Source organism: Cynocephalus volans, chromosome 3 (genome assembly GCF_027409185.1).
Source record: "Cynocephalus volans isolate mCynVol1 chromosome 3, mCynVol1.pri, whole genome shotgun sequence".
Lineage (NCBI taxonomy): Eukaryota > Metazoa > Chordata > Mammalia > Dermoptera > Cynocephalidae > Cynocephalus > Cynocephalus volans.
The window spans coordinates 89,278,469-89,304,462 of NC_084462.1; the positions used below are offsets into that span (position 1 = coordinate 89,278,469).

Genomic DNA, 25,994 nt, shown 5'->3' on the forward strand with positions numbered 1-25,994 from the left:
CTCATTCCAGGGTAATTAATGGGTCCACATTCACATCAGAGCCAAAGGGCAGAATCACGGAGCAGACAGAACAACCCATGTTCTGTGGTCGCTGAACTGGGTCACATTGCAAGTGTACTTTAGAATCAGATTTTAAATATAATTTGGGCGAACAGAATGGGGCGATAACTCAGTGTGAGGGTAAACGCTATGGGCAGCACTGAAAGGTTTTATTTGACCATCCTGGGACCTGAGGTGCATGTTTCTAAAATGAAAGGATATATTTTAGGAGCTGAGTCTACTCTCCTGGAGTGCATGGGTGATGCCTTTGATAACATCACAAAGGGAGTTTGAAGCTTTCCATTTTCAACTGGTCTGTGGGCACTGACTACATTCATTGTGTGCTTATCACCATGGAGGCAGGCTCATGTTCTAAAGTGTCCTGTCTGAGGCCTTTCACAGATTCTTGGATGTCTTTAATTTCACCAAGTTGAACAAAATTGAACACATAGATCAGCGAGCCTTGATGTCCTGCAGGCAAAGATTTCAAAAAAGATGGTACCAGTTTCCCTAGAACAATCGAACAGAGCATAATACCACACTGATGTGGAGTCTGAATTACTCACAAGTCTCTTCATTGATAATATGAAGGCAATTTGAGACATTCAGGTGACATCTTGTCCCTTAGACATTGTTAACTGATTTCTTTAAGGATTCATGTTGGAGATGAAAAGTAGGAGAAGGTCCCTTGGGAAATGCGGGTGAATTTGTTTTGCCTGAGTATCTTTGACTACTATTTTGGAAAGCCTCTTGTTGCGATTAAAATTTTATTCTCATTTCTATTTGCCTGGTGGACAGAACTGAAACCACTCCTTCCCTCACTATATGTGTGACTGTGTATGTGACTCTGTGTGGGGGGGGGGGGGCGGTGAGGGGCATGCAGGGATTTGGGATTATTGCCTGTAATCATTCCAACTGGACCTTTGGCTGGGTTTTATGTTACACATTTTCTGGCTTTTCTGTTTACTGAAGAACTGCATTTTGACATTCACTAGAAAAATCTGCCCCAACAGCCCCTCCCCCATTAAATGCTCCGTTTTGTCTTGGATTGTGATATTGCCTTTCAATTAAAAAAAAAAAAAGGCAGGGGGAGCCAGGGGGCGGGGGTGTTAGGCAACATCACTTTCAGAGGAGCTTAACTGTTTAAGGGTTACAGACACAGAAAAATTATAACTTAAGTACTGTAGTGTCCAGAGGTTGGTGAAGAAAGGTGCTTTTGTTTGGATGCTTAGTTTGGACTCTGTTAAGACAGACAAAATATCTTTTTTTTTTTTTTTTTTTTTGGTCTTACGGCGTAGGCAGGGTTTTATATGCTTAAAAGCAAATCTTCAACTGCATTCTCATTCTCTTACATCAGCCCACTCCTCTCCTTCCCTCTCATGTGGCAAAACAATAAACAAAGTGGCCACTGTTGGTGCGTGGGGCATTTCTCCCTCTTTCTAGTACAGGCTCCCAGGATGGAAATCTTTAGCCATTTAAACTCCCAGAATTCTGCTACTGTAAAAGAGGACATTTGCCGAATGTTTGCTAGCTGGAGAGTCTCATGGCAAGTCAGCTCCAAAAGGGTTGTGGGAAATGCAGCTGCGTGGGCAGCTGGGATGCCTTGGTCCTGGGAGAAATCTCAACTTTGTTTTCTTTTTTCCCCAGCATTTGTAAAGTCAACGCTTTAGGCCAGAGGGTGTGGCTGAAACTCCAGAAAAGCACTGAAAGTACTATTTGTTCTTGAAAATGTTACAGTTAATTTCTCGCCCCTAGTCTTAGGGGAAGAAAAGATCTTTGTGAAGAAAAGCAACAAAATGCAGGCATGTATCTGTCTTCCTGGCTGGGATTTCAGGAGATTTGTTAACAGTGATATCAACAAAGAAAGCAGAATTTGAGAGGTTATTTGAAAGCAGTGGTTCTTAACAGGGGATCTGTGATTCCCGAGAGGTCCATAGAATATTTTCTGGGGGTTGAGGGTGGACCCTTTAAAACTGAATAGAAGAGTTTGTACAAAAGGGTCTAGTTTTGGAGAGAGAGCCCATAGATCATTTTAGAGCCTCAAATCCGAAAAATGAGTAACTACTTTTTTTAAAACAAGCAAGTTCACAGGCACAGGCTTTCCCCTTTTTTCTTTTGAGCAGAGTTGTATGAGGGGTCTTCAAAAAGTTCATGAAAAGATTCGTATTATCTTTTACTTCTATTTTCCATGAACTTTTTGAAGTGCCCTTGTATTGTTGGGCTAGGCTACAGACCTTTCAAACCCATTGTACAGACTGGGTCACAAGCCCCTCATTTACAGGCTGGGTCACCAGACCCCTCACATGTCCAGCTGAGTGTAGAGCTAGGGCTGGCTCTGAAGCTCACAGACCCCTCAAGCCCATTGTCCAGACTGGGTCACAAACCCTTCACACACAGGTCTACGAGCTAGGTAACTGGAAGAAAGGTCCTTGGAGCCTTAGTTGAAGAAAGAGTAGTCTTTATTCAGCACACACACGTCTAAGAGCTAGGCAGTCCCAAGAGAAACTCATAAAACTCAACTGCTACCGGCAAAGTCCAAAGAAAAACTGAGCAGCTGCCAGCAAAGTATAGATGCTCTATTTTTAGACACGAGCCCTCTGCTGGCCAGCTGCTGCTTCACAAACTCCAGAATGCACATAGCAACAAACTGAAAAGATACATGGGCACCATGCACACTAATTCCACCGACACACAACTTATTTACAAAGAATGTGCTGCATCACCCCCAGCTGGACCTGAGGTGAGGGGGCCTGACTAAACTATTCTATTTTCCTCACACTGGGTCACCAGACCCCTTACATACAGGTCCACAAGCTAGGTAGTTTGGAAAGATCCTGGAAGCCATTGACAGATGACACAAGCTCAGTCCTCAGCTTCTTCAGCAGCAGCAGAAGCTTACAGCAGCCTCCAGCAGCAGCAGTAGTGGCCTCCCTGTGACCCCCCCCCCAGGGGCATCCTGGGGGCAGGGGCCCTGTAGATCAGAGCTACTCATCCTTTATACTTAAGTCTGATAACCCAGGACACCTGGGTGCAAGTCAGAGAACCCAGGAACACCTGGGTGCACATGTGCAATTGCATTAGACAATAACCAAGGAACACCCGGGCATACGTGCATATTTATATGAAGTGCTCAGCAAGATTCTGAACATCTGAGGGAGCCCTGAGCATTTTCCTATATTTTCCCTACAGCCCTCATGTATCAAGAGATTTGAGGGTTCTGTGAAGCCTCAGGTACCTCAGCTGACTTTAAAGTTCTGAGTGAGTGCATCAGTGCACACGTGTGTGTGATTGCAGTTTACTCCAGCCACGTTGGTGTAAGAATTGTCCCCAAAGTAGCCCATCACTATGCCAGGGGAGTGAGCAAGGGAAGGATAGCCAATATACTACTTTCCCCAGTCCCTAGAGCATAGGATTCCCTCCTTTCCCCCCACCTGGCGATATGGTTGCTCCCCAGGTGAATGTGGGTTTTGAAGTCAGAACTGAATTTGCATTCTGTCTCTCCCACTATTAGCTGCATTATTTGGAGGCAGTTATTTATTTTTTTAAAAATTTTGTTTCTTCATTTTAAAAATGGGAGTAGGGCTGGCCAGTTAGCTCGGTTAGTTAGACTGCGGTGTTATGACACCGAGGTTAAGGAAGTAAAATACTTACCTTGAAATGGTATTGCTATGACTAACTGAGGTGACGTACATAAGGTGCTTAGTGCTGGGTTTGTCCGTAGAGAGTGCTCAATGAATAGGGGCTGCTCCTATATTAAAACCCATGTTCCCTGGCACAGCAAAGTGTATCATTCTAAAGGCAGAGATTTCTAATGTGAAAGCATTGCTAAATCTGGTCAAGATTTTTTTTTCTTTATGAAACTGTTGGGAATACAAGCAGGAAATCCTATCAAAACACTGAAAAAATAAATCTGGATTTAGTGGCTATAAAGATGGAGTTGTTAAAAGCTAAGCTGGGATGGGAACAAGGAGAGGAATAAAGAACATCTGTTACTATCTGTGTCTTAGTCTGTTTTATGCTGGTATAACAGAATACAACAGTCTGGATAATTTATAAACAATAGAAGTTTATTTGGCTCACAGTTCTGGAGACTGGGAAGTCCAAGATTGAGGGGCTGCATCTGGTGAGGGACCTCTTGCTGCATCATCCCTTGGTGGAAGGCAGAAGAGCAAGAGAGGGTGCAAGAGAGAGCAAGAGAGAAGGAGACCAAACTCATCCTTTTATCAGGAACCCCTTCCCATGATAACTAATCCACTCCTGCATGAATCCATTCATGCATGCAGAGCCCTCATGACCTAATCACCTCTTAAAGTTCCCACCTCTCAGCTCTGTTGCGTTGGGGATTAAGTTCCCAACACATGAACTTTGGGAGACACATTCAAACCATAGCCACCTGTAACATGAATATTGTCTTACCTCTCTGTGGGTGTCACCTATCCATTGGGACATCTTTGACATGCCCTCATATCTCCTCAACACCTTTGCTTCACATGAGCAAAAGTCCTGCTGAAGGAACTTACTTTGCATTATTTTGAATATTTTAAAAGATAATTTATCCACCCAACTGTACAATGAAAGTAAAACATAACATTATCTACATTGTTTACATCTAAGCATCAGTTGAATCAGAAACAGGAAATAACAAAGCACAAAAACACACCTAAAACCAAATCACTTTATAGATTACCTCCCTCCCCTGTATTTCTGTAGTCCAAGTGGCAATATTTATTTTGATATGTTTTATTTCTATATCACAAGCTTTGGGGTTAGTTTTTTTACTCTAATATAAGTGTTTCTTTTATATACATACTCAATGTTAGTTCATTACAAGTTCTCCCCCCCTTATCAAATGCTGTGATAAATTTTATATTTGTCATCTTTTTACCATACTATTCTTTAGAAAGATTGTATTAATACTAATAAAGGCCCCTAACAATAGATAAATATGCCTGAAGAGGTTTTTTTTGTGTGTTTTTGCTAATTTCATGTGAATGAAGTATCTTGTATTTCTTTTAATTTTTAACTAAAATTGTAATGAATGTGAACATTTTCCCATTTTTAAAAAAGCAACTATTTCTCCCTCTTTTTGTGTGAATTATCTAATTCAGGGATTAGCAAACTATGGACCGTTGGCCAAATCTGGCCAGCTGCCTATTTCTAGAAATAAAGTTTTATTGCAATACAGCCATGCTCATTTGTTTGCATATTGTCTAAGGCTGCTTTTTGCAATGTAATGGCAGAGTTGAGTAGTTGCAACTGAGCAAAATCTAAAATATTTACTATCTGGTCCTTTACAGCAAAAGTTTTCAGACTCTGATCTCATCTCTTAGCTCTTATTCCCTCTTGCTCTAACACACTTTATCCTCCAGCAATATCAAAGCACTTGTAATTTCCCTCATATCATCATACTTTATGTTTTGGTATCTTTGCCCATGCTTTTCCCTCTGTCTGGAATTTCCAATTCCCACTCTGCCAGGAAGATACGTCCTTTCAAACCCTCCTCTAGAGATGCTCATTCTATAAAGCATTCCCTTTCATTCAAATTTACCACGTTACTTTTTGTTAGAAGATATTTACAACTGGTGTGAGAATTAAGAAAACAACGCCTGGGAAAGAACTTTATAAAACTACAACGTGATATGTAAAAGCAACTACTTCTAATGATAATTATAATAATTATTATTATGCTTGGCAGCATCAGTGCCTACTTCTGTTTCTAATTTTATTTCAAACCATTTACAGGGAGCTTTTTAGACCTAAGCACCCAAATGGCCCTCATGGAGAAAAGGATCTGCCCTTTATTATAATACCTCTGTATTAAATACCATCAATACAGTGGGGTGCCTGGACTAGCTATTTTGGCAGTATCAAAGGCCAATTTGGATCAATTTTATGTGTCTCATCAATTATTGAATAATCATTATGATGACTCAAAACATCAGTCAACCAATCAAACAATAGAGCTCCAACCCTCTGTGTTATCTTTTTATTTGACTCCAGAGAACAAAGGTTGGAATCCTAGAGAAACAATAAATATGAAATCCTGAGAAAAATATGCTAAACCAAAGATCCATTCTATCCTTTTGTTACAGGTATTACACAAAAATCAGACAAGATAATACCTCGGAGAAGAGTTTCATTTATTCAGAAAAAAAAGGGACCTGAACTAAGATACACATTATAAACCCAAAATTATGCCTAGAATCTTCGGGAATTCTTATCTTTCCAAAGTGCCTTTTAGAAGAACATATCATGTTCTGTACTACAACATATCATGGCTGTCGTTTTTTTTTAATGGTTCTGCATTCTTGTGTCTGACTGCCCCCCCCCCCCGGGAATCAACAATATCTCATAGGAAATATTAACATGAAATATAATATATATGAAAACTGTAATAGCTACAGTGCTCATGTTTGTGTGTTTGTGTGTGTGTTCAAGAGAGAGAATATACTTTATTAATTTAAACAATGATCTCTGCGAAATCAGGAAGGAGATTAGAGATTTCCATCTGCTTTGTGAAAAGTTTAATATATGTGTTGAAAGCTGTGAGGCTGAGTGAGGTTCAGATTACGCAGAGTGAAAGCTGGGGCGGTTGTGAATGCTCAGTCTCTCAGAGACGGAAGCTTTTACTTATAACTGCATTTCTGGAGAGGAGGGCGCCAGTTGCTTCACCACTTCCATTAAGGAGCAACTACTTATTTCAGCGGTGCCTTTCTCTCAGGAAGTGCAATATATAGTAAGGGCAGAAAAATAAGCAAAGGAGGAAATTTGATATTGATTTTCTTTTCTTCTGTGAAATTACATGAAAGCTCAATGGCTTGTAGCAGTAACTTAGTCAATAAGACTCCATTTGAGACCACCTTGAAGCTCAATGCTCTCCCAATCCTTTTAAACTTCCTCTAGTGTCAGGTGCTTTTGTACCTAATTGTCTCTGGTGCTAAGATACTATGAAGTTTTTTATTCAGAACACCCCATCATAACACTAAAGGTAAAACTGTGAAGTATTCTTAGGCAATAAAGGTCCACTCCTCTTTTTTGACTGAAAATCAACAACCCAAAAAACCAAGTCTGCAAATACAAGGAAAAAAAGATATGAATAAAGTAAACAGTAGGATTCCTTGTTGCAAAGCGTTTGTCAGTATTAGGATGCTGATAGGTTTTCCTGGGTTTGAACTGTGGAAGGACTAAGCACAGCATTTTCTCCTGTGGGACTGGGGGAAGGTTTCTTATGTCAAAATCACCATTATATATGTGTACATTTCGGTCACAATAATTTCTCACATTTCTTGAACGCTTACTGTGTGTAGGTAGTATGCTGAGTCTTTATATGGTTTCTGTCCTGTAGGGAAGCAATAAGTCGCCTGTGTGAAGCTGTCCCTGGTGCTAACGGAGCCATTAAAAAGCGAAAGGTAAATATTGATGTGATTTTCTTGTTTTGTGCTTCCCTTACAATAGCAAAGAGTATCAAAATAATTGTTAGTTCAGTCTGTGATATGACCCAAGGCCCAGCCTTACCTTCTTTAGGCAGCATGATATCAGTGGTATGCTCAAAGTTGCTCTGTTCCTCAGTTTTCCAACTCTCCTGACACCATCCGAAGTGGTGATGCCTCCAGTGACAGAGAGGAGAAAGCGCCTGGGCTTCAGGTCAGAGTCGTCAGGCTCTAGGTCCGGGTTTTTAGTTACCTTTGAGCATGGCATTTCATCTAAGGCTCCCCTTGTTCTTGTTCCTATAAAGTTAGGGAGCTGAGCCGGATGACCAGTTCTATGCCTTCCAGTTTCAATATTTTATAATGTATGTATTCTGTGTTTTAACTTTTTAGACTCTTTAGATTTCCTGGCCTATTTTCAAATGTAAAAATAGACAGTGTTAGAGGTGAGGTAATAAAACATGGGTAGAAGGAGCTTTCCATGCTGAAAAAAGCAAAATTTTGATGTGAGACAGACTTGGATTGAAATCCTACATCTACCACCTGCCATGTGATCTTGGACAAGTCACTTAACCACTTGTATCCTTGATTTCCACATCTGTACAATGGGAGAAAATAGCACTTACTTTATAGGGTTATGTAAGAATTAAACGAAGTGACGTCTACAAAGTGTCTGGCATATATTAGGCTTTCTACATTAATGGTAGCGAGTATTATTGCTATTAAGCTATTAACCCTATAATGTTTAGTTGATTTGAAAAGTCTAAATGGGAGGTGCAAAGGTTCTTAAGATGACTATATAAATGATAGAATTGTAGGCTGTTTAAGAGGGAAGGGGTTTTTAGAGATCTTCGGGTCCAAACCTCTCATTTTGCCAGCTACCGAACTGAGTCTGAGAGAAGAGATGGCATTCGCCTAGAGTCAGTAAGATGATTAGGGTCAGAGCCAGCTGTTGAAGCCAGGTCCTTGGTTTCCCAGGTTAGTGCTCTATTTCTATACCACTCTGCCTCATTTTTATCATTCTTCACCTTTTTACAAAGGGCTGCACTCAGGTCACCCAGAGTGACTCAGAGGTATGTATGGAAAACTGACAAATGGCCCTTGAATTCTATTAAAGACCTCCCTAGTACTAGTTTCTTTGACGGTACCCATGGCCCCAAAGCAGCCTCTAGCCTCCTCCTGCTTCTCATAGTCTCTGTGAATAGGATGCTTCAGCTGGATGATCCTGACAAACAGGCTCCTTCTGATGCCAGACGAGAGGGTCTAGGGAGTCCTGATAGCCGGCCTCAACCCACCCCATTCTCTTACCCGTTCTTGACTCTGCTACAGGAAAGAATTCAAGAGCCAGAGTCACAGTACAAAGTGAGAACAGGTTTAATGTAACAAATAAGAGATACAGATTTCACAGAGAAAGAGCAGCCTAGCTCCACAGACTGAGTAGGGCCCACATCAAGTTTAATACAAAAGTAAGAAATACCCATTCACAAAGTGCAAACTGGCTCGAGTGAACAGCAGCCTGCTAAAGGCAAGTTTGATACAAAAAGTAAGAAACAGACACCTCAGGAGAAGTACAGGCTGGCTCCAAGAGAAACAGCTGCTCCTCCTAAGGGGATTCTACTTTTATAGTTTCACTAATACATATTCATGTTATCTAATGAATATTCAGCTTTGGGGTGGTTCCCAGTTACTAACAGGTTAGACATATGCTTGGTTGGTCTCTTTTCAGGGCATGCTCATTGATCAAATTCTATCACATGCACTGAACATATCAAGAATATTCTGTGCTCTTTAGCACCTCTGGTGGAAGGTAATTCAAAGGATAAATTCCACTTTGCTGAGCATGCTTGGCTGCTAGGATTATATAACTTCTTTCTACTGAGCATGCTCAGCCATTTGATTTGCATAAATTCGCCCCTCCTGGTCTCAGTCTCACTGTGTTGGTACAGAAAGTAGGTGCAGTAAGCAACACTTACTCTTGTCTAGCGGGAGGGCCTAGAGGAGTAGCTTGAGACTTTGGGGAGTGACTGGAAACCCCCAGTTGTGTCCTGAAATCTGAAACTATGAAAACTGAGCACCTCCCATCTCAGTTCATTTAAGGTTTTCTCTTTTCAGGAATAGGGATTCCACACTCCAAAATAAAGCAAAGCAAACCTGGCTATCATCTGTCCAGAAAGTACATCTGTAAAGAAAAACAGAAAACTTTGAGTTAATATTCTTTGATAACTATTATTTATTGAGTACTTAATATATGCCAGGGACTCTTCCCAGCACTTTAGATTTTTTTATACTCTTTTTTGCTAATATTTTTTTATTGTGGTATAATATACATAACAGAAAATTTATCATCTTAACCATTTTACATATACAGTTCAGTGGCAATAAGTACATTAAGTACATACTGTTGTACAATATTTGCCCTTTTGAGACTGGCTTATTTCACTTAGCATAACGTCTTCAAGGTTCATCCATGTTGTAGCATATGTCAGAATTTCCTTCCTTTTTAAGACTGTATAATATTACACTGTATGTATGTACTACATTTTATGTATCCAGTCATCTGTTAATGGACATGTGCGTTGCTTCCACATTTCAGCTATTGTGAATAATGCTGCTATGAATGTGGGTTACAAATTTCTCTTCGACACTCTGCTTTCAACTCTTGTAGGTATGTAGCCAGAAGTGAAATATCTGGATCATATGGTAATTCTGTTTTTAATTTTTTGAGGAATTGCCGTACTGTTTTCCAAGGAGGCTGTACCATTTTACATTCCCACCAAGTGCACAAGGGTTCCAATTTCTCCACATCCTCACCAATGCTTATTTTCTATTTTCTGACTAGTTATAAGTGTGTTCAGATTTTCTATTTCCTTATGATTTAGTCTTGGTAGGTGTTGTGTTTCTAAGAATTTGTCCATTTTATCTAGGTTATCCATAGTACTCTCTTAGAATCCTTTGTATTTCTATAGAATTGGTAGTAATGTCCCCACTTTCATTTCTGATTTTAGTAATTTGAGTTTTCTTTTTTTTTCTTAGTCCATCTAGCTAAAGGGGTGTCATTTTTGTTGATTTTTTTGAAGAACCAACGTTTGGTTTAGTTGATTTTTTTCCCCATTGTTTTCCTGTTCTCTATTTCTTTTGTCTCTGCTCTAATCCTTATAATTTCCTTCCCTCTGTATATTTGTGTTTAGTTTGTTCTTTTTCCAGTTCTTTAAGTGTAAAATTAGATTTTTGATTTGAGATGTTTTTTCTTTTATAATGTAAGTATTTATAGCTATTAATTTCCCTCTTAACACGCTTTCGCTGTCACATTAGCTTTGGAATGCTGTGTTTTTTGCACTTTGTTAATCAGCACAAAAACAAGTAAACCAGGTTTTATTATGTATCCCCATTTTACAGATGAGGACACTGGGGCCCAGAGGGGTTAAGTAACTTGCTCAGTGACCCAGTCGGTATGTAGAAGAACCAGGTCTAGGCCAGGCAGTCTGGATGTACCATCCACACTCCTGACCACAGTGTTATCTGCCTCTCTGGCCTAGCATCCCCCCCAGGGTGAGAAGCCAAAAACTATTTAAGGCCAAGTGAACATGTTCAAGCTCTCCTTCTGATTTTGTTAGTTCTGTGGGCTCTTTCAACACAGGCAGTTTGGAGGGCTAAGGATTTACCTGCTTATGTATAGTCCATGAGCTCTGAAGTCTAAAAGTTAATGAACAACCAAAAAGAACTGGAGGTTCTGGAGAGACTGTGTGATACAGAGTCAGAAGAGCCAGGCTGCTGTGTCAGTACCAATAAATTAATTCATTAATGTCAATTAATGTCTTCCTACCTTTTGAGTTTTCTCATTTATAAAGTGTGGAAAATCACCCCTGCCTGGCCTGCCTCCACTCTTCAGTAAAAATTGGGAATTAACACATCCTCAGCCTCTCCTTTCTGTTCCCTTCACTTCCTACTTCTGTAGTGACCTCTTCCAAGGGCCAGGGTCTATACAGTTCCCCCTGCCTCTCTTTCTCAAAGAAGAAATCCTGCAGCAAAATTGCCAGAATTCATTTAAAAAGTAGTAATTATAATCATTACAGTCTATTAACACCTTACTGTATGCTATGAATTTTCATAAACTTTATTACTGAATTCAATTCTTCAAAGACCTCCCAGGGCTAGAGGTGGATGAATGGAAATCATGTTATTATTCTTGTTTTGTAAACAAAAACATTGAGAAGGGTTCAAGGAGTTTCCTATGGTGCCCTGGCGCTCGAATCCAAGTTGTTTCACTTCCAATCCTGTATGCTTTCCATTCTGCTGTTCTTGCCTGAAACCCATGTGCTTTCTCTTCCATGGGCCATTTAAATGTTAGGTCATTTCTAATAATGGAATGAAATAGTTTATCTGCCTGAAGCCCATGTGCTTTCTCTTCCATGGGCCATTTAAATGTTAGGTCATTTCTAATAATGGAATGAAATAGTTTATCTTCTGTACAATAAATACATTTTGGGTGTTTTTCACAAGGTTAGGTTATTGTGAAGACAAAATTAATAGAAAGTATGTAAAAGTTCTTTACAAATAACAAAGTGCTTTTTAAGTGTGAGATAGCATTATTATTTAATTGGTATTTAATAGTAATTCTTTAAAACCTAGTATGGAAAAGAAACTCTAGAGAAGCAAATATAGTGATATGCTATTAAATACAATCACTGTGGGACACAAAATCCATGAATTGTTTGACTTGTCTTGCCAAGGGCCATATGGTAAGCAAAGAAGTAGACCAAGAATCAACTTTATGAGAGTTACCTACAATATTTGGGGCTTCTTACTCATGCGATTTGCAGTACATTTTAAAATGTGCTTAGAATTAAAAATAATACTGTACATTGAATTTCAACAATGTATGTATAATGGCTTGGTGTGATTCCATAGTTAATCAAAGTAATATACTTGTACAAGCAAAACTATGTAAGAAACAAATTATGTTTTCATTGCCTCAAAGTATTGATCCATATGTTGAGGAATCACTAATTTTCCATCCTCAACTGGCCCACTTTCCAGCAGAGGATTTCAAGACTTAATCCAAGCACCCGTCACGGTATTTAAATCTCTCAAATGTTCTCTTAGAATCTAATCATTAGAAATAATAATAATAATAATAATAATAGTAGTAGTAATAATACTAGCAGCTCTCATGTACCCAACCAAGCACTGTGCTAAACACTTCCATTTATTATCTAATTTAATCTTCACAACAGCCCTTATGGGTGACTACTGGTTTCTTTTTCACTTTTTATATACAAAAAACATTGACGCTTACAAAAGTTATTTGTCCAAGGTCACACATCTGGTAAGTGGCACTTCTGCTTGAGAAAATCAACCCAACCTCTCATCCCTCCGTTGGTACCTCTTTCCCCACTGATGACCCCAGTGCCTTTATAATTCCTGGGTACCTCTTACTCAAATGAATCTTCATCTAACCGCCAGATCTCCTCTCCCTGAGAAATGCCTGCTCCAGAATTTCAACTTTCATCAAAATATGTCCCTTTCCTCAGGATCTTCCTTTAAATTTCTATTAATAAATTCTGGCAAACAATTTCCATTCATGAGTTAATGTGAAATGGGCTAACCCCTTCCTAGTAATATATGTTTATTTTAACAGCAGAGACTTTTTGAAAGCAATGATTTAACCTAAGAGTTCTAGAATTTCAGGCATTATGGTTGTTTGGAGATGAAGATTAGGCTGCTAGAGAGGCCTTTTCAACTCTAGCAAGGGAAAGATGAGGAAGGAACAGGGATGACTTCAAGGAAGGAAGCAGTGACTTAATTTGAAAGTCCTCATCAATGCTTTCAGTGGTGTTAGATTCAGTGGATTACCGTTTTCTTTTTTTTTTTTTAAAGACTTGTGATGTTGAAAAGGACTGAAGAGTTGAGCTGGTCTAAACTCTCACTGGAATTCATTTATATAAAGCAGGCCCCACTCCCAACAATTGGGGAGAAGCAAATGTATGAGAAAAGTTTCGAGGGCTCAAATTTTACTACTTACAAAAGAATTTGCTACATTACACAAAACATTTTTATTTAACAAAAAATCATTTCATCTCATTTGATTTATATAAAGCAAAATACAGATGAAGAGTATGAGCTTTGACCCATTTTTAACATTTACAGAACATTAACATTCATTTTATGACAAAATCCATAACTTAGAGTGTTGCTTTGTTATTTTTAAAGCCTCCAGTTAAGTTCCTATCAACAGTTCTTGGCAAAAGTAATCTTCAGTTTTCGGGAATGAATATAAAACTGACCATCTCAACATGCAGCCTCACGTTGATGAATCTTGACAACCAACAGGTAAGATTGTGAATGTCATTTACAGTTTAATATATCGTCTATTTTTCCAGAGAAGTCTGGGTAATAAAGAGAATAAAGTTTCAGACAGAGTATGCTCACAATCTAGTAAGGCACAAGGGAAAAAATCTGCCCAAGATTTATGCATAACAATAATTAGAACATTACTAACCCATTACTGGGGCATTTAACTGCTTACATACTTGCCCCTACCTAATCAGCTTTGTATGAAGAACTAAGGTGCAAAGAACATAGTAAATATCATCTGGCGACTCATATCCTTGAATTGGCCATTGCTTAGTCTCTGCCAATGCTCCCCAAAAGGAAAGCAATTCCATTATCAGAACTATCAGACTGTGTGTTGGAGTAGGGTGCAGATGAGGGACAAAGGGGAAAGGTGATGTTAGGGTCAATGTTCTATTTAATTGAAATTAAGCAGAAAACATTTTCTTCCAACTCTTGTGGTTGAAAAGCTTTCTAAAATGTTATTGTACAAAAATAACTTTTTCTTCCGTGATGATTTATGATACCCCGGTGTGTTTGAGTTTTCATGACGATCCTCATTTCTCATGGAACAGCATTGCTGAAGCAAATGTAAAAGATATACAGGCATTTGGCTAACTATATACCTAAACTAGGACACTCTTTTTGACTTGCTTTTAATATTTTAAGGTAAATTCCTTATATCAAGTTATTTATGTGTGTTAAGAGTCTGATTTTTCTCTTTGTCTGATGTAGTGATTTGAGATTCTTAATATTTAAAGTTTTACTGTATGGAGTGCTGTTGATCAAGGACTCATGGAAGGTTTAATGTATACTTGGCAATGATAAAACACAAAAACATATATGGCTTTGAGGTCATATATGAGTTGAAATGCTGGCTTTGTCACTTACTAGCAAGTTATCCTACTACTCTGAGCTTCAGTTTTCCACATCAGTGAAATAAAGATCACAATACCTGTTCATAGGGTTTCTGAGAGGATGGATTTAGCAGTGTGTCTTGAAGCGCTATTTAGAGGATTAAATGAGGTACTGGATGTAAATTTGCTTGGCACAGTGCTGGTCACATGGTACCTATTATTATTATTTACTCAAACATTCTTTCTCAGAGACCTTTACATATAGTCAGTGCTTAACAGGGAAAGCCTATATAATATATAAAATTATAAAATTATCACTAACATGTAAGTATAGGTTTTGTAGGCTGCTTTATTTTCTAAATTCAAAACCAGAATAAAATACATTGCTTATGTGGTAGTATGAAACACCTTAGAGGAAAATGCTTAATATGCAATAGTTCAGAATAGATTCCTATCTAGTTGGGTCTTGACTGATTATCCAAGAGAGGTAATACCATTGGCATAGTGACAGCATAACATTTTGTGCTACACTTGGAAGATGGAACACATTCATACGCTTTGACCTCAAGACGTGTAGATGCAAAATTTATTTTTAGCTTTCACTCACATGTATGGTACTATGGGGGCTCAATGCGTTTAGTTGTGAGATCTCACTGAGTATAGGAGCCCTTGAATTATCAGAGTTTTTTAAGAGAGAAAGAGTAGGCAAACCTGGAGCCATCATGGTGTCAGCCTTATGTGTAGAATCTAACGATCATTTTAAAAATGCTCTTTCAGTGTGGTGCCTGAAGTGAATGGGGGATTTATGAAGAATAGGGTTGTGGTATATGAGGTGGGTCATGGTTTATTCTCAGCTTCTTTCCCCTCCACTACTTTTCTTCAGGCCACAGCAGTTAGAGGTGATATGGCTTCCTCTGTGTGCACCAGTAGCTATAGCAATGATGTGCTTTTGAGAGTAACTCACATCTTTTTTGCAGTGGTGGTATGAAATGGGGTTGTGTTCAGCCCACTGCTAGAGTGAGGGCGAAAGTTAGGATTTCATTGATCTCAGACCCAGCGACTGATTTTTAACAATTATTTTGAGCTATTCTGCAGGCCTGGGAGAAACGACTGCGAGGTGGGGGGGTGGGGGTGGGCAGGGTGGAGAATTTTCACCAATGATGCCTCAAGAAGCTTGAAGCTTGAGTTGAAGTCTCATGAAAAGGGCAACTAAAATGTTCAAGGGATGAAGGTGTCAGAGAAGAGAGACCTTATGTATGTAGCATGACAAAAGAAATTATTAAATCCTTAAAGAAAGCTATCCCTGGAGGTTCTAAGATAAATACAAAGAAATACTAATGCCGCCCCTGTCCCCCACTTAACTAAGATATACTTTGGACTGAAAACATAAACAAGTTCAAGTTTATGAATATATTAATAAATGACAGCATTTATAGGTCAAATGGTTCACATTTATCTTCAGTCACTGAGGACATTAAGAATATAACTGTTCATTCCCAGAAAATGTTTCATAGATCCTTAGAGGTAGAAAATGAAATTATATAAAACACAGTGTCTGCAATGTTAAAAAATTACTATAATTCAGGGTGGGAAAACACATTTTGCAAAGGCAAGTTATATAAGTTTCTGTATATTCTTTGTTTTAAAATCCAAGCAACAGACTTTCTTGACATACTTTAATATAGTATTTTACGGCGTTAAGCAAAAGTGTCAGAATCTCAGTAGCTCCTGCTCCCACTAATTCTTTACTCATTTCTAAAACTGTCACCAACTCTAACAGCTACTGAACTGAGAAGCATAATGAAGAGATAAAGATAAGACAGGCATGAAATGGAGACATCATTTAGTCTCCATGAGGAGAGGCAACTTCAAATATCTAGAGGCCAGGCGGGTAATGCAAACTGTTTAGGTGCAAGAAAAAACAATGGTGCAAGCACAGTGATAAATGACGGCCACTCCTACTTAGCCTTTATGTTTGGGAGACAACACTGGGGAACCTGGGAGTGTGAATCAGATGCTTTTTGCCATGTAAGACTGTAGGTTAAGGGCTGCCAGATCTTCCACTTTTGCTGGGAGGGTGGGGGTGGGGGGAGATAGAAATCTCTAGATTGAGATGTTGGTGTCTAATTAAGAAATTAAAATTATAAGCATGAACCAAACAAAATCGATCTGTGGTCTGAGGGTAGTCAACGTGGGACATATGATCTAAGCAAACATTTATAATACATATCGATAGGTCTGGGAAACTGTCCCCAATCACACTACGTATTTATAAGCTTCTTTAAATTCCTTACCCCTATTCCACATCTCCTCCCTCTCCCCCATTGCAAAATCAGTATTAGAACTTCTCCAGAACTTTTCCATTTAATTCCTATTAAATAAAGATATGCATATACATCTTCATTTAATCCTCACAATTTGTACATGCTTTTATCCCTATTTTCAATTTAGGAGCCAAGCCAGAGAAATTAAGTATTTAACAGTTACTGAGTTAATAAGCAGTGGAACGCAAATTTGAATCAGGTAGTCTGGTTCCAGTCTGTGATAACTGTAACGTTTAAAAGAAATACAAGTGATTTTACACCCCTAAAAGGGTTGTTAAAATGTTACCATTTTCTATCTTCAGGAAATATGAACAAGTATTATCATCAGTGGTCTCTTGGCTTACTGCCTATTTTTAAGACCAACTAACCAACCATCAGTCAGTTGCAGAGCTCAGGTCTCTCTCTCCAAGATGAGCCTTCAAATCTAACAGGGATTGGTTCCCTCCCCGCTTTGCTCCCCACTCTGCCCCAGAGAGAAACCGAATCACAACCTCCCAGTTTTTAGACTACACTTTTTTCTCAGCCTATCTTTCCTGGCATCTTCATCTGGAGGTAAATGCAACTGGCCAATTTATTCTGCACCGGTGTTTTTTTTTTTTTTTCCTTAAAAGTACTGTTAATTTACATTACACTTGCAATGAATTATCTACCCACAAATTCATCTGACTGCAGCTACAAGCTATTTGAGAAAGCAATGGAAGAGGGCAAGTATAGGAGAGGCAGAAGGATTAAGATGTGTAAGTGCCAACATTTACTTCCAGTCTAATCTTTTTCCTCCATCTCTCCCTTCCCCTCCCAACCAAGCTAGTTTTTGAGCAATTATAATCATCCTTACTTGTCACAGACCTATACTCTAACAGTACCCCCCCCCCCAAGACAGAATGACTATAAAATAAATTAGGCTCTGAGTTACCCTGCTGTATTGGATACATCTTTACTGCCATAATGGAGCAGGGGCATCTGGTGCCTTTTTATTGATGATAAAACCTGTGTATACACTCATTTTGCTGGGCATAATTCTGAAGTAATTGCTTTCATGAACTTTAACATCTTCATAAAATAACCACAGCAACACACTCATTGATATGACAGGTTTTTCTGTTGCAAATTCTTACAGGCAATACTTACTAAGTTAATTTCCAGAAATTAATTTGTAAATCAGGTATTAGAAGCCGAATCATTTTCCCTTATAAATACTGGTTAAGTTTAAATCATAAAGTGGCTGCAATAATACATACAATAAAAAAGTAGGACACAGAGAAAGTATGTATACAATATTATTAGCCAAACAAAATACATAGAACAAGAAATTTTATTATTTCCAATGCTGGTGCATAACCAATAACAAGCTTAATTAGAGGAGGAGACAGAGGGAAACTTCAGATATTGAGGTGGATTTCTGGGTAGGTTTAAAATCTTTAAAGATGGCGTAATTGTTCACAAAATCTTTTTTAGGTATAGGGCTTTCCTTTTACTTGACAATTTTCACTAACAGTTCTTAAGTTATGAAGTTCAACTAAATTCTTTCACCCATCAAGTTAAATGAAAAGAGAGCAAGCAAAACAAAATTTCTCTAGTATATAAGGGTGTTAGAAATCGTTTTTCTTTTAACTTTCACATACATTTTAATAAAGTTTCAAATTTAGATATTAAGAATGTCTTAATTTTTGACTTTTAAAAATAGTCATGGTAATGGATTTTGTTGAATTATAGATCACAGTAGCTTTATAAATTATCAAGATACATGTACAAACAAAATTTCAGATGCTCTCGGAAACACATTTTAAGATATAGCACATGTGATACATCTTTTTCAGTTTGCTCATCCTTTGGGATAATGAAGAATACTCAATTTATATTACACTGAAAATTTAACCTTTGATAACTACAGCTTGAATAGATCACAAACTGCAATTTTCTAAGTTTTCTCAACAGGCTTTTCAGTCCAAATAACTCAAAGATATCTTGTGTTCTAGTTAAATATACTTTTTTTCTCACTACATGATTATTATCAGTGGGCTCTTGTATTGGCAGTTTGTCTTGGTCATGACTTATTCTTGCAAAACCATCTTTACAGAGAAACAAACATGAATGACATTCTTCCCAATGCAAGGAAAATGATCTGGATCAAGAACAAAGTCAAAGCCATAGGTGTTTCAGGACATTCTTGAAAACAGGTTTCAGCAGTCCTCAGATCCTTGTTCTTTTTTGTTAATGATTTTCTTCCTTTTTCACAACTGTGCAGTCATTGTCCTATTGTCTTCCAATCTGAAAAACAAAACCAAACTTCTTTCTTTTCGAAGATTAAGGTTTTCATTGGCACAGAACTATTTGGAACGAACCCCCAAAAGACAGTGGAATGTTGGGTCTCTCCTCGAGTAGTTTCCTCCTCTTTTAACAGCATTTAACTACTCTCTATCAATAATCTCATCACAGCCGAGTTCTTCGGTCAGACGATTGACAACCATAAGTGAAAAGAGCTCTTCGATAAAAGCTAATTGATCAAATGGGGTCTTCTCATAATGCATCTGAAACCCGCCATCCAGGGCTGCTTCTCTTGCTCTGGATGTTCTCAGAAACATCTTGTTGGCTTCTTCAAGGGCCGCTGACACTCTGTAGCCCGCACCACTCAGCGGCTCCTCTTCTGGATAGTCGTAGTCGTCCTCCCAGTCGTCAAACTCCTCGCACTCTTCCTCGCTCTCGAAGTCTGGGCCCGCGACCTGGCCTGGCTGCTCCCCAGGGTTGGGCCCGTTAGCAAGGCCCCGTTTCCCCTGTGGCGCCGCTACTGGCTGGGCCTCCTCCTCCTCCATTGGGCCTTCCTCCTCGAGCTGTGGCGGGGCCCCGTTGCGGGAGGGGCTCAGGGATGGCTCCCGGTTCCCGCTGCCTACCTCCATCTGCGGAAGGTCTCCCTCGCCAGGCATCACGTCCATCTGCAGATCACTGCTCTCTTCATAGAGCTCGGACAGCTCTGCCATTTCCGACATTGTAAAACGGCTCAACAAGACGCTCTCAGCGACAGCGGAGCTAGGCGGCTTTGCGCGTGCGCAAACGCCGCGCGCTTGCGTAACCCCGTGCGCATGCGTGACTCCGAGACACCGCCTCCCGCTTGGCGCTCCGCTGGGTGTTCCTAAGGGAACGTTAACGTGGCCGGGTGGCCTGCTTTCTGTCGTTTCGAACTTCGTACCTAGAGACTTACGTGCAAGAGCGTTATTTACTCTCTGCGTTACTGTGGCTTATGATGCTGCAAACTGGCGAATTCTTTACGTGGCCTCCGTAGCGACCTTTAATGCTCCTCCCTTTCCTCTCCTCTTCCTCCCCCAGGCAATCGCATCTGTTCCAAGGTTTTAATTACCTTTTATCTATGCACTAATGACTTCTAAATCCGCATATTCAAACCAGACAATGTCCGCAACTGCAAAGCGAGAACTGACCCATTTTGCTGTTCAATTTTTTGTCCTTAAAACAATGGTAAATTCACAAACAATCTACCACTAACTACCCCTAAATTATAGTGACGAGATCCCTTTCTTTTCCCATTTCCGTTCCTTTTCTTTTCCCAGGAGGTTACCTTCCGCTGTTATCAATGTGGTGTGTATCCTTAAGTCCTTTTTCTTTGCATTTACATGGATCTTTTATGTATTCGTGGAAAAATACTGTTGTATTTTTTCTACATGTTTTACATAACTGTCCTCAACTTAAAAAAGCTTCAGCAGTGTCTTGAAGATTTAGCTTTGTTAATATACATAGATATAACTACATATTTTTTTATTTGTGTAAATATAGTATGTATATAATTGACCTAATCACAGACGAATAATTTGTTTGGTTTTTTTTTGACATTATATACTATGAGTAAATAAATATCTGTGTGTGCCACTGTTTTCCTAGAATAAATACCTAGAAATGGAAAGGTGGAACTGTAGGGTATGCATAGAATTGAGGCCTCCATATCTGTGAGTTCTGCGTTTGTGGACTCAACCAAGAGTGGATCGAAACTATTTGAGAAAGAAAGTTGGGGTCTGTACTGAACATGTACAGACTTTTTCTTGTCAGTATTCCCTAAGCAATACAGTATAACAACTATTGAAATATGTAGCATTGACATTTATTAGGTATTATCAGTAATCTAGAGATGATTTAAAGTATATGGAGGATGTGCATAGGTTATATGCAAATACTGGGCCATTTTATTTCAGAAACTTGATATCCGTGGGAGTTCCTGAAATGAATTTCCCATGGATACTGAAGGACTGTAGTTTAAATAAATACTGTCAAATTTCTCTCCAAAGTTGCTGTACAAATGTAAGTTCTAGCCTGCAGTGTTTGGGGATACGCACGCACTTGCTACACATGATTTTGCTATACTTTAACAATTTTATCAGTTTAATGGTATCTTGTTTTATTTTTTTATAGCTTTGATATCTTGGAGATTGATTATCTTTCAGTATGTTTATTGTGTATTTGTATTCCTTCTGTGAATTAACTGGCTTTATTTTGGGTTTGTTTCTTTTTCTTATTGATTTGTAGAAACTCCTTGTATACTCTCTATATGAATACATTATTTTTCATGTTACAAATATATTCTCCTTGCCTGTTGTTGTATATTCTGTATTAGTGGTCTTATACAAAACTTTCAAAATTAGTTTTCATGCAGGGCCGGCCCATGGCTCACTTCGGAGAGTGTGGTGCTGATAATACCAAGGGCACGGGTTCGGATCCCTATATAGGGATGGCCCGTTAGCTCACTTGGGAGAGCATGGTGCTGACAACATGAAGTCAAGGGTTAAGACCCCCTTACTGGTCATTCTTTAAAAAAAAAAAAAAAAATTAGTTCTCATGTAATCAAATTAAAATTTTTTTCTGTATGTCTTTTTCTTTATATTAAGATGGATTATCTGACCTCAAAGAACACAAGTATAATCTTTTATCTGCCTTCTAGTGTTTTCATAGGTCTTTTATAGATCGAACACTTATTTATATAAATAGTATGAGGACAGAATTTGTTTATATATACTTTTCCATATAGATAGCTAAGTCAGCCAACTCTACTAATTTAATTGTCTGTACTTCTGTCTGCTGTTTGATGCCACATTTATCACAGATTAAAAGATCACAAATACATGAGTCTGTTTTTAGGCTTTGTATTCTTACGGAGTTCTATAGTTTTATAATATATCATGCTATGTAATAAGGAAAATCTTGTCTTTGTACTTTAAACAATTGCCTTAGCTCTTCTTGCACATTTATTCTCTGTATGAATTCTAAAAGCAGCTTGAATATGTGTTTATGTTATGTCTTGCTAGCTGATAAAGGAGTCTTGTCCATTTGTTTTTTGAAAAATTGCTTCAGCTCTTTTTGCACATTTATTCCTCCATATGAATTTTAGAAGCAGCTTGAGAAGTTCCGTGAATGACATTGGTAGCATTTTTATTGGAATTGCATGGAATTTATAGATTAATTTGAGGGAGAATTGACATCTTTATAATGTTGTCTTCTCATCCATAAAGGTGATATATATCTTTCTACGTGTTCAGGTCTTATTTATACCGTTCAGTGACATTTTCCAGAAAGCCTTACATGATTCTTATTTGTATCGTACTTAGGTACTCCTGTAAAATGTACCTTTCCCTCCCCCCACCCCCACAAATACAGTGTCTAATTGGCTATTGCTGATATATGGGAATGACATTGATCTTTGTATGTTGATTTTGTTTTTACTGAAGTATAAATATAGAAAACTACACAAATAAGAAGTATGTAGCTTGATTGTCACAAAATGAACATAGTTGTATAACCACTACCCAGATCAGGAAATACTGTTTGCAGCATCCCCGAAAACTACTTGCTCCCTCTTCCCATGCCCAAGAAGTGACCACTCTCCTGACTTCAAACACAATAAAGTAATTTTGCCTGTTTTTGCACTTTATAAAAATTAAACCATGCAGTATATATTCTTTGTGTTTGGCTTCTTTTCCTCAACCAACATGCTGTTGCTACATAGTCGTTCTGACTATCACAGTCGTCACAGTTGGGATTGTTTCCAATGTAGGGCTATTATTATCTTTGAGTGATAATAATGAATAGGGAAATTATTATCTTTCTTGAGAATATCTTTTGTTGTACATATTTACACAATTCTGTTGGATATATATCTAGGAGTAGAATTGTTTGTTTATCAGTCATCTTATATAAGCAGCTTTAATAGATTCTGTCACACAATCCTGAAAACAGAATTAGTCAGAAGGTGCAAAGTTGGTGTTTAATGAACCTTCAAAACTGTATGACAGATAATATCTCTGTGAATTGGTCATTGCACTGTGGTTTCCAAACAATTCTAGAATCGCAAGTAAAAGACAATCTTCTTGGTTAATTAATGCAGTTCACTTGGCTATTCTTAATTTTTATTGGAAATCTTAACGTTAATGCTTTTGTCAGGATACTTTTGGTGGTGAATGACTGAAACTGAAGTTAAAACTAACTTGTGCAAAAATAAACAAATAAATAGAAGAAATAAAAATATAAAAGGAGGGGGGAAATGTGTTGGTTAAAGTGATGGAACAAATGTTGCTCCTGGACTTTTTTCTATTTTTAACTCTCAACTCTGATTTTCTTGAGGGGAAGTTTCATATTCTGGCAGGCTTTTTCCACATGACAGCAAGAGAAGGCCCCCAGAAGCTTTGGGCTTACATGGTCTTTAATGGCAGAGAGGATGCTTTCTCTCTTATCCATCTCAGTTCCTCCCAAAAGACATTGATAGGCTCTCTTGTATCCACAGAGATGGTAATTCCTGCTTGGCTAGACCTGGATCATGTGCCATCTGGGAAAAAAGGGAAGTGAGATGGGCATGTCAAATCCACCTGAACCTCATGGTTTCATTTTACAGAATGTGGGTGGGGCGGTTTCCAAAGGAATGCTGAGAAGGCAAAAATAAAACAAACAAATGTATGTCCATTATGGTTAGAATGTATATAACTAGGAATAATAATTAATTTATAGCACCATACATTATTATTTTGTTTATTTTTTCAGATTATTGCAAATCATCATATGCAGTCTATTTCATTTGCCTCTGGAGGGGATCCTGTAAGTATGAACTTATAAAAGTCATTTTTATGAGAGAAAAGAACTTCGGTGGAAAGCATATTAGCCACTACATGTCTTTTCCATATATCTTATTACAATTTGTGGTTAAATATCTTAATTACATGTAGCAGGTAATCAAAAATTTGGTTTGGGAAGAATATTTCCTTTCAGTGAATTTAAAAATATTTGGATTAGTAGAGAAGCTAATGGTACTCCACTGTGTTATTAGCCATAGAGTTATCATCTGATAAACTTCTTGCAGATAGCGTCTAAGTCAGGAAAAGCAGGCATGTGATACATATGCTGCCAGTCCTCCCTCAGAATTCTTCTCAACACTGAGTTCTAGGCAGACTCTACTAGTCAATTGGATTTGGTATATGAGGGCTTCATAGCTGTCAACTAAGGCAGCAACTAAGTCTAATCTAGAATGAGCAACCAGGTTCACAGAAACTCATGGAGGGAATGCTCAGCTGGGGAGAGAGAACTTGTAGTTGCGCTCCACTAAGAGGCCAGGTGGTGTTCATTTTCCACAACTTGTGCAGGACTTTCTCCAAGCCTACTTTGCAGAATAGAGTGTCATTCTGTGACTCCCAGCTGTATCATTTTTGGACCAGGGCAAAAGGTGAGGGGCATTGAAAGGAGGGGTTGAACAAGAAACAAACCTGTTTAAACTGAGGGAGTGGAAGGACGATTTTGCTTCTCTGTGACATTATGGGTCTTTTTCTTGTCTGTAAATATATGCAAGGCTAGAAGAGGGCAGAGTCAACTTTCATAATGGTTTAATATCAGTAACATCAAGAAAACATATGGGGAACATATGCAGACTTTGTTCTTGCCCAGAATGTATTACCTTCTTTTCTGAAAAGAATTTCTTATTAAAAATTAGATCCTTCAGAAATAAGGCAACAAAATCCACTAGTTTAATAGTTGAATTTTTCTGTTCACCACATTGTTTCTTCATTCTAATTCAGGAATAAAATTTAGGGTAATAAATGATAAGACACATAACCCAGAAACCCGAGAGGTATGGAGGGTGGTAAAAACTAAATCTGGCAGCTGGTATGAAAACTGCAAAGTTTTGATTTGTTTTAAACTGTATGCTAAATTCTTTTTTTTTTTTTTTTTAAAGATGACCGGTAAGGAGATCTTAACCCTTGACTTGGTGTTGTCAGCACCACGCTCTCCCAAGTGAGCCATGGGCTGGCCCTATTTTTTTTTTTAATTGGTATCCTAAAATGAAACAAAGTTCTGAAGTTACTCTATAATTGTTGCTTCATTCACTGGCATCTAAAGTATTTAAGCAAGTTCCTCCAATTCATGATTCCTATTGAGTTTTGGTGTAACTTTCTTATGTGTAAAATACAAGGGTACTTCAAAATTTCTTGGAAAGATTCATATTATCTTTTAATTCTATTTTTCCACTAATTTTTTTGAAGTACCCTCATATATAGCTAGATTCTATTTAAGTTAGCATATTCTTAAAAACACTTCAATAATTACTCATCTTTACATCGAGCTACCATTGACTCAAAATATTTAAGCCTGTCAAACCAAGACTACATACCTTTAGAACTTTGTTGAAGCCTGTGTCAGAAAAGCAGCCTTTACAGGATTTCAAATCATTGTTTCTTTCATTAATGGATACTCAATTTTCCCTTTAGGCTTCACTACTTCCTCACCTTTCACCCCTGGGTGTAGTTATTTTCAAATGACTATATTATTTCCATAATGACACTATTTAAACCATATTTTAAGAGCTCCACCTTTTCCCCAAGAAACTCCACAGATGGCTAATTGTGGATTCACAATTAGCAAACAAGGGCCATGCAAGGTGGCTGATGCTTATCAGCTGCTGTGTGAACCCAATAGTGGATCTGGATTCTGAACCATTCAGCCTTGTTGTAATCTGGCCTCCATGGTGACACCAAGTGTTG

General features: G+C 38.3%; 2 protein-coding genes across 2 annotated transcripts in view; one reads left to right on the top strand and one right to left on the bottom strand.

Annotated features, from left to right (window-relative positions):
- The window catches only part of SHC4 (SHC adaptor protein 4), a 137,897-nt gene that overhangs the window by 59,853 nt on the left and 52,050 nt on the right, over positions 1-25,994 (top strand). Inside the window, exons 3-5 of the mRNA XM_063091762.1 lie at positions 7,385-7,448; positions 13,677-13,796; positions 24,007-24,060. Coding sequence (XP_062947832.1) covers positions 7,385-7,448; positions 13,677-13,796; positions 24,007-24,060 — 238 coding nt within the window. The remainder of the gene's footprint in view (positions 1-7,384; positions 7,449-13,676; positions 13,797-24,006; positions 24,061-25,994) is intronic.
- On the bottom strand, positions 18,272-20,006 carry EID1 (EP300 interacting inhibitor of differentiation 1). Its single transcript, XM_063090912.1, has one exon. It carries the CDS (start codon positions 19,959-19,961, stop codon positions 19,386-19,388), a length of 576 nt encoding a protein of 191 aa, XP_062946982.1. The 5' UTR covers positions 19,962-20,006; the 3' UTR covers positions 18,272-19,385.

Bases quoted from the DNA above. Each gene is read 5' to 3' on its own strand.
- EID1 (XM_063090912.1), bottom strand. From the start codon at position 19,961: ATGTCGGAAATGGCAGAGCTGTCCGAGCTCTATGAAGAGAGCAGTGAT.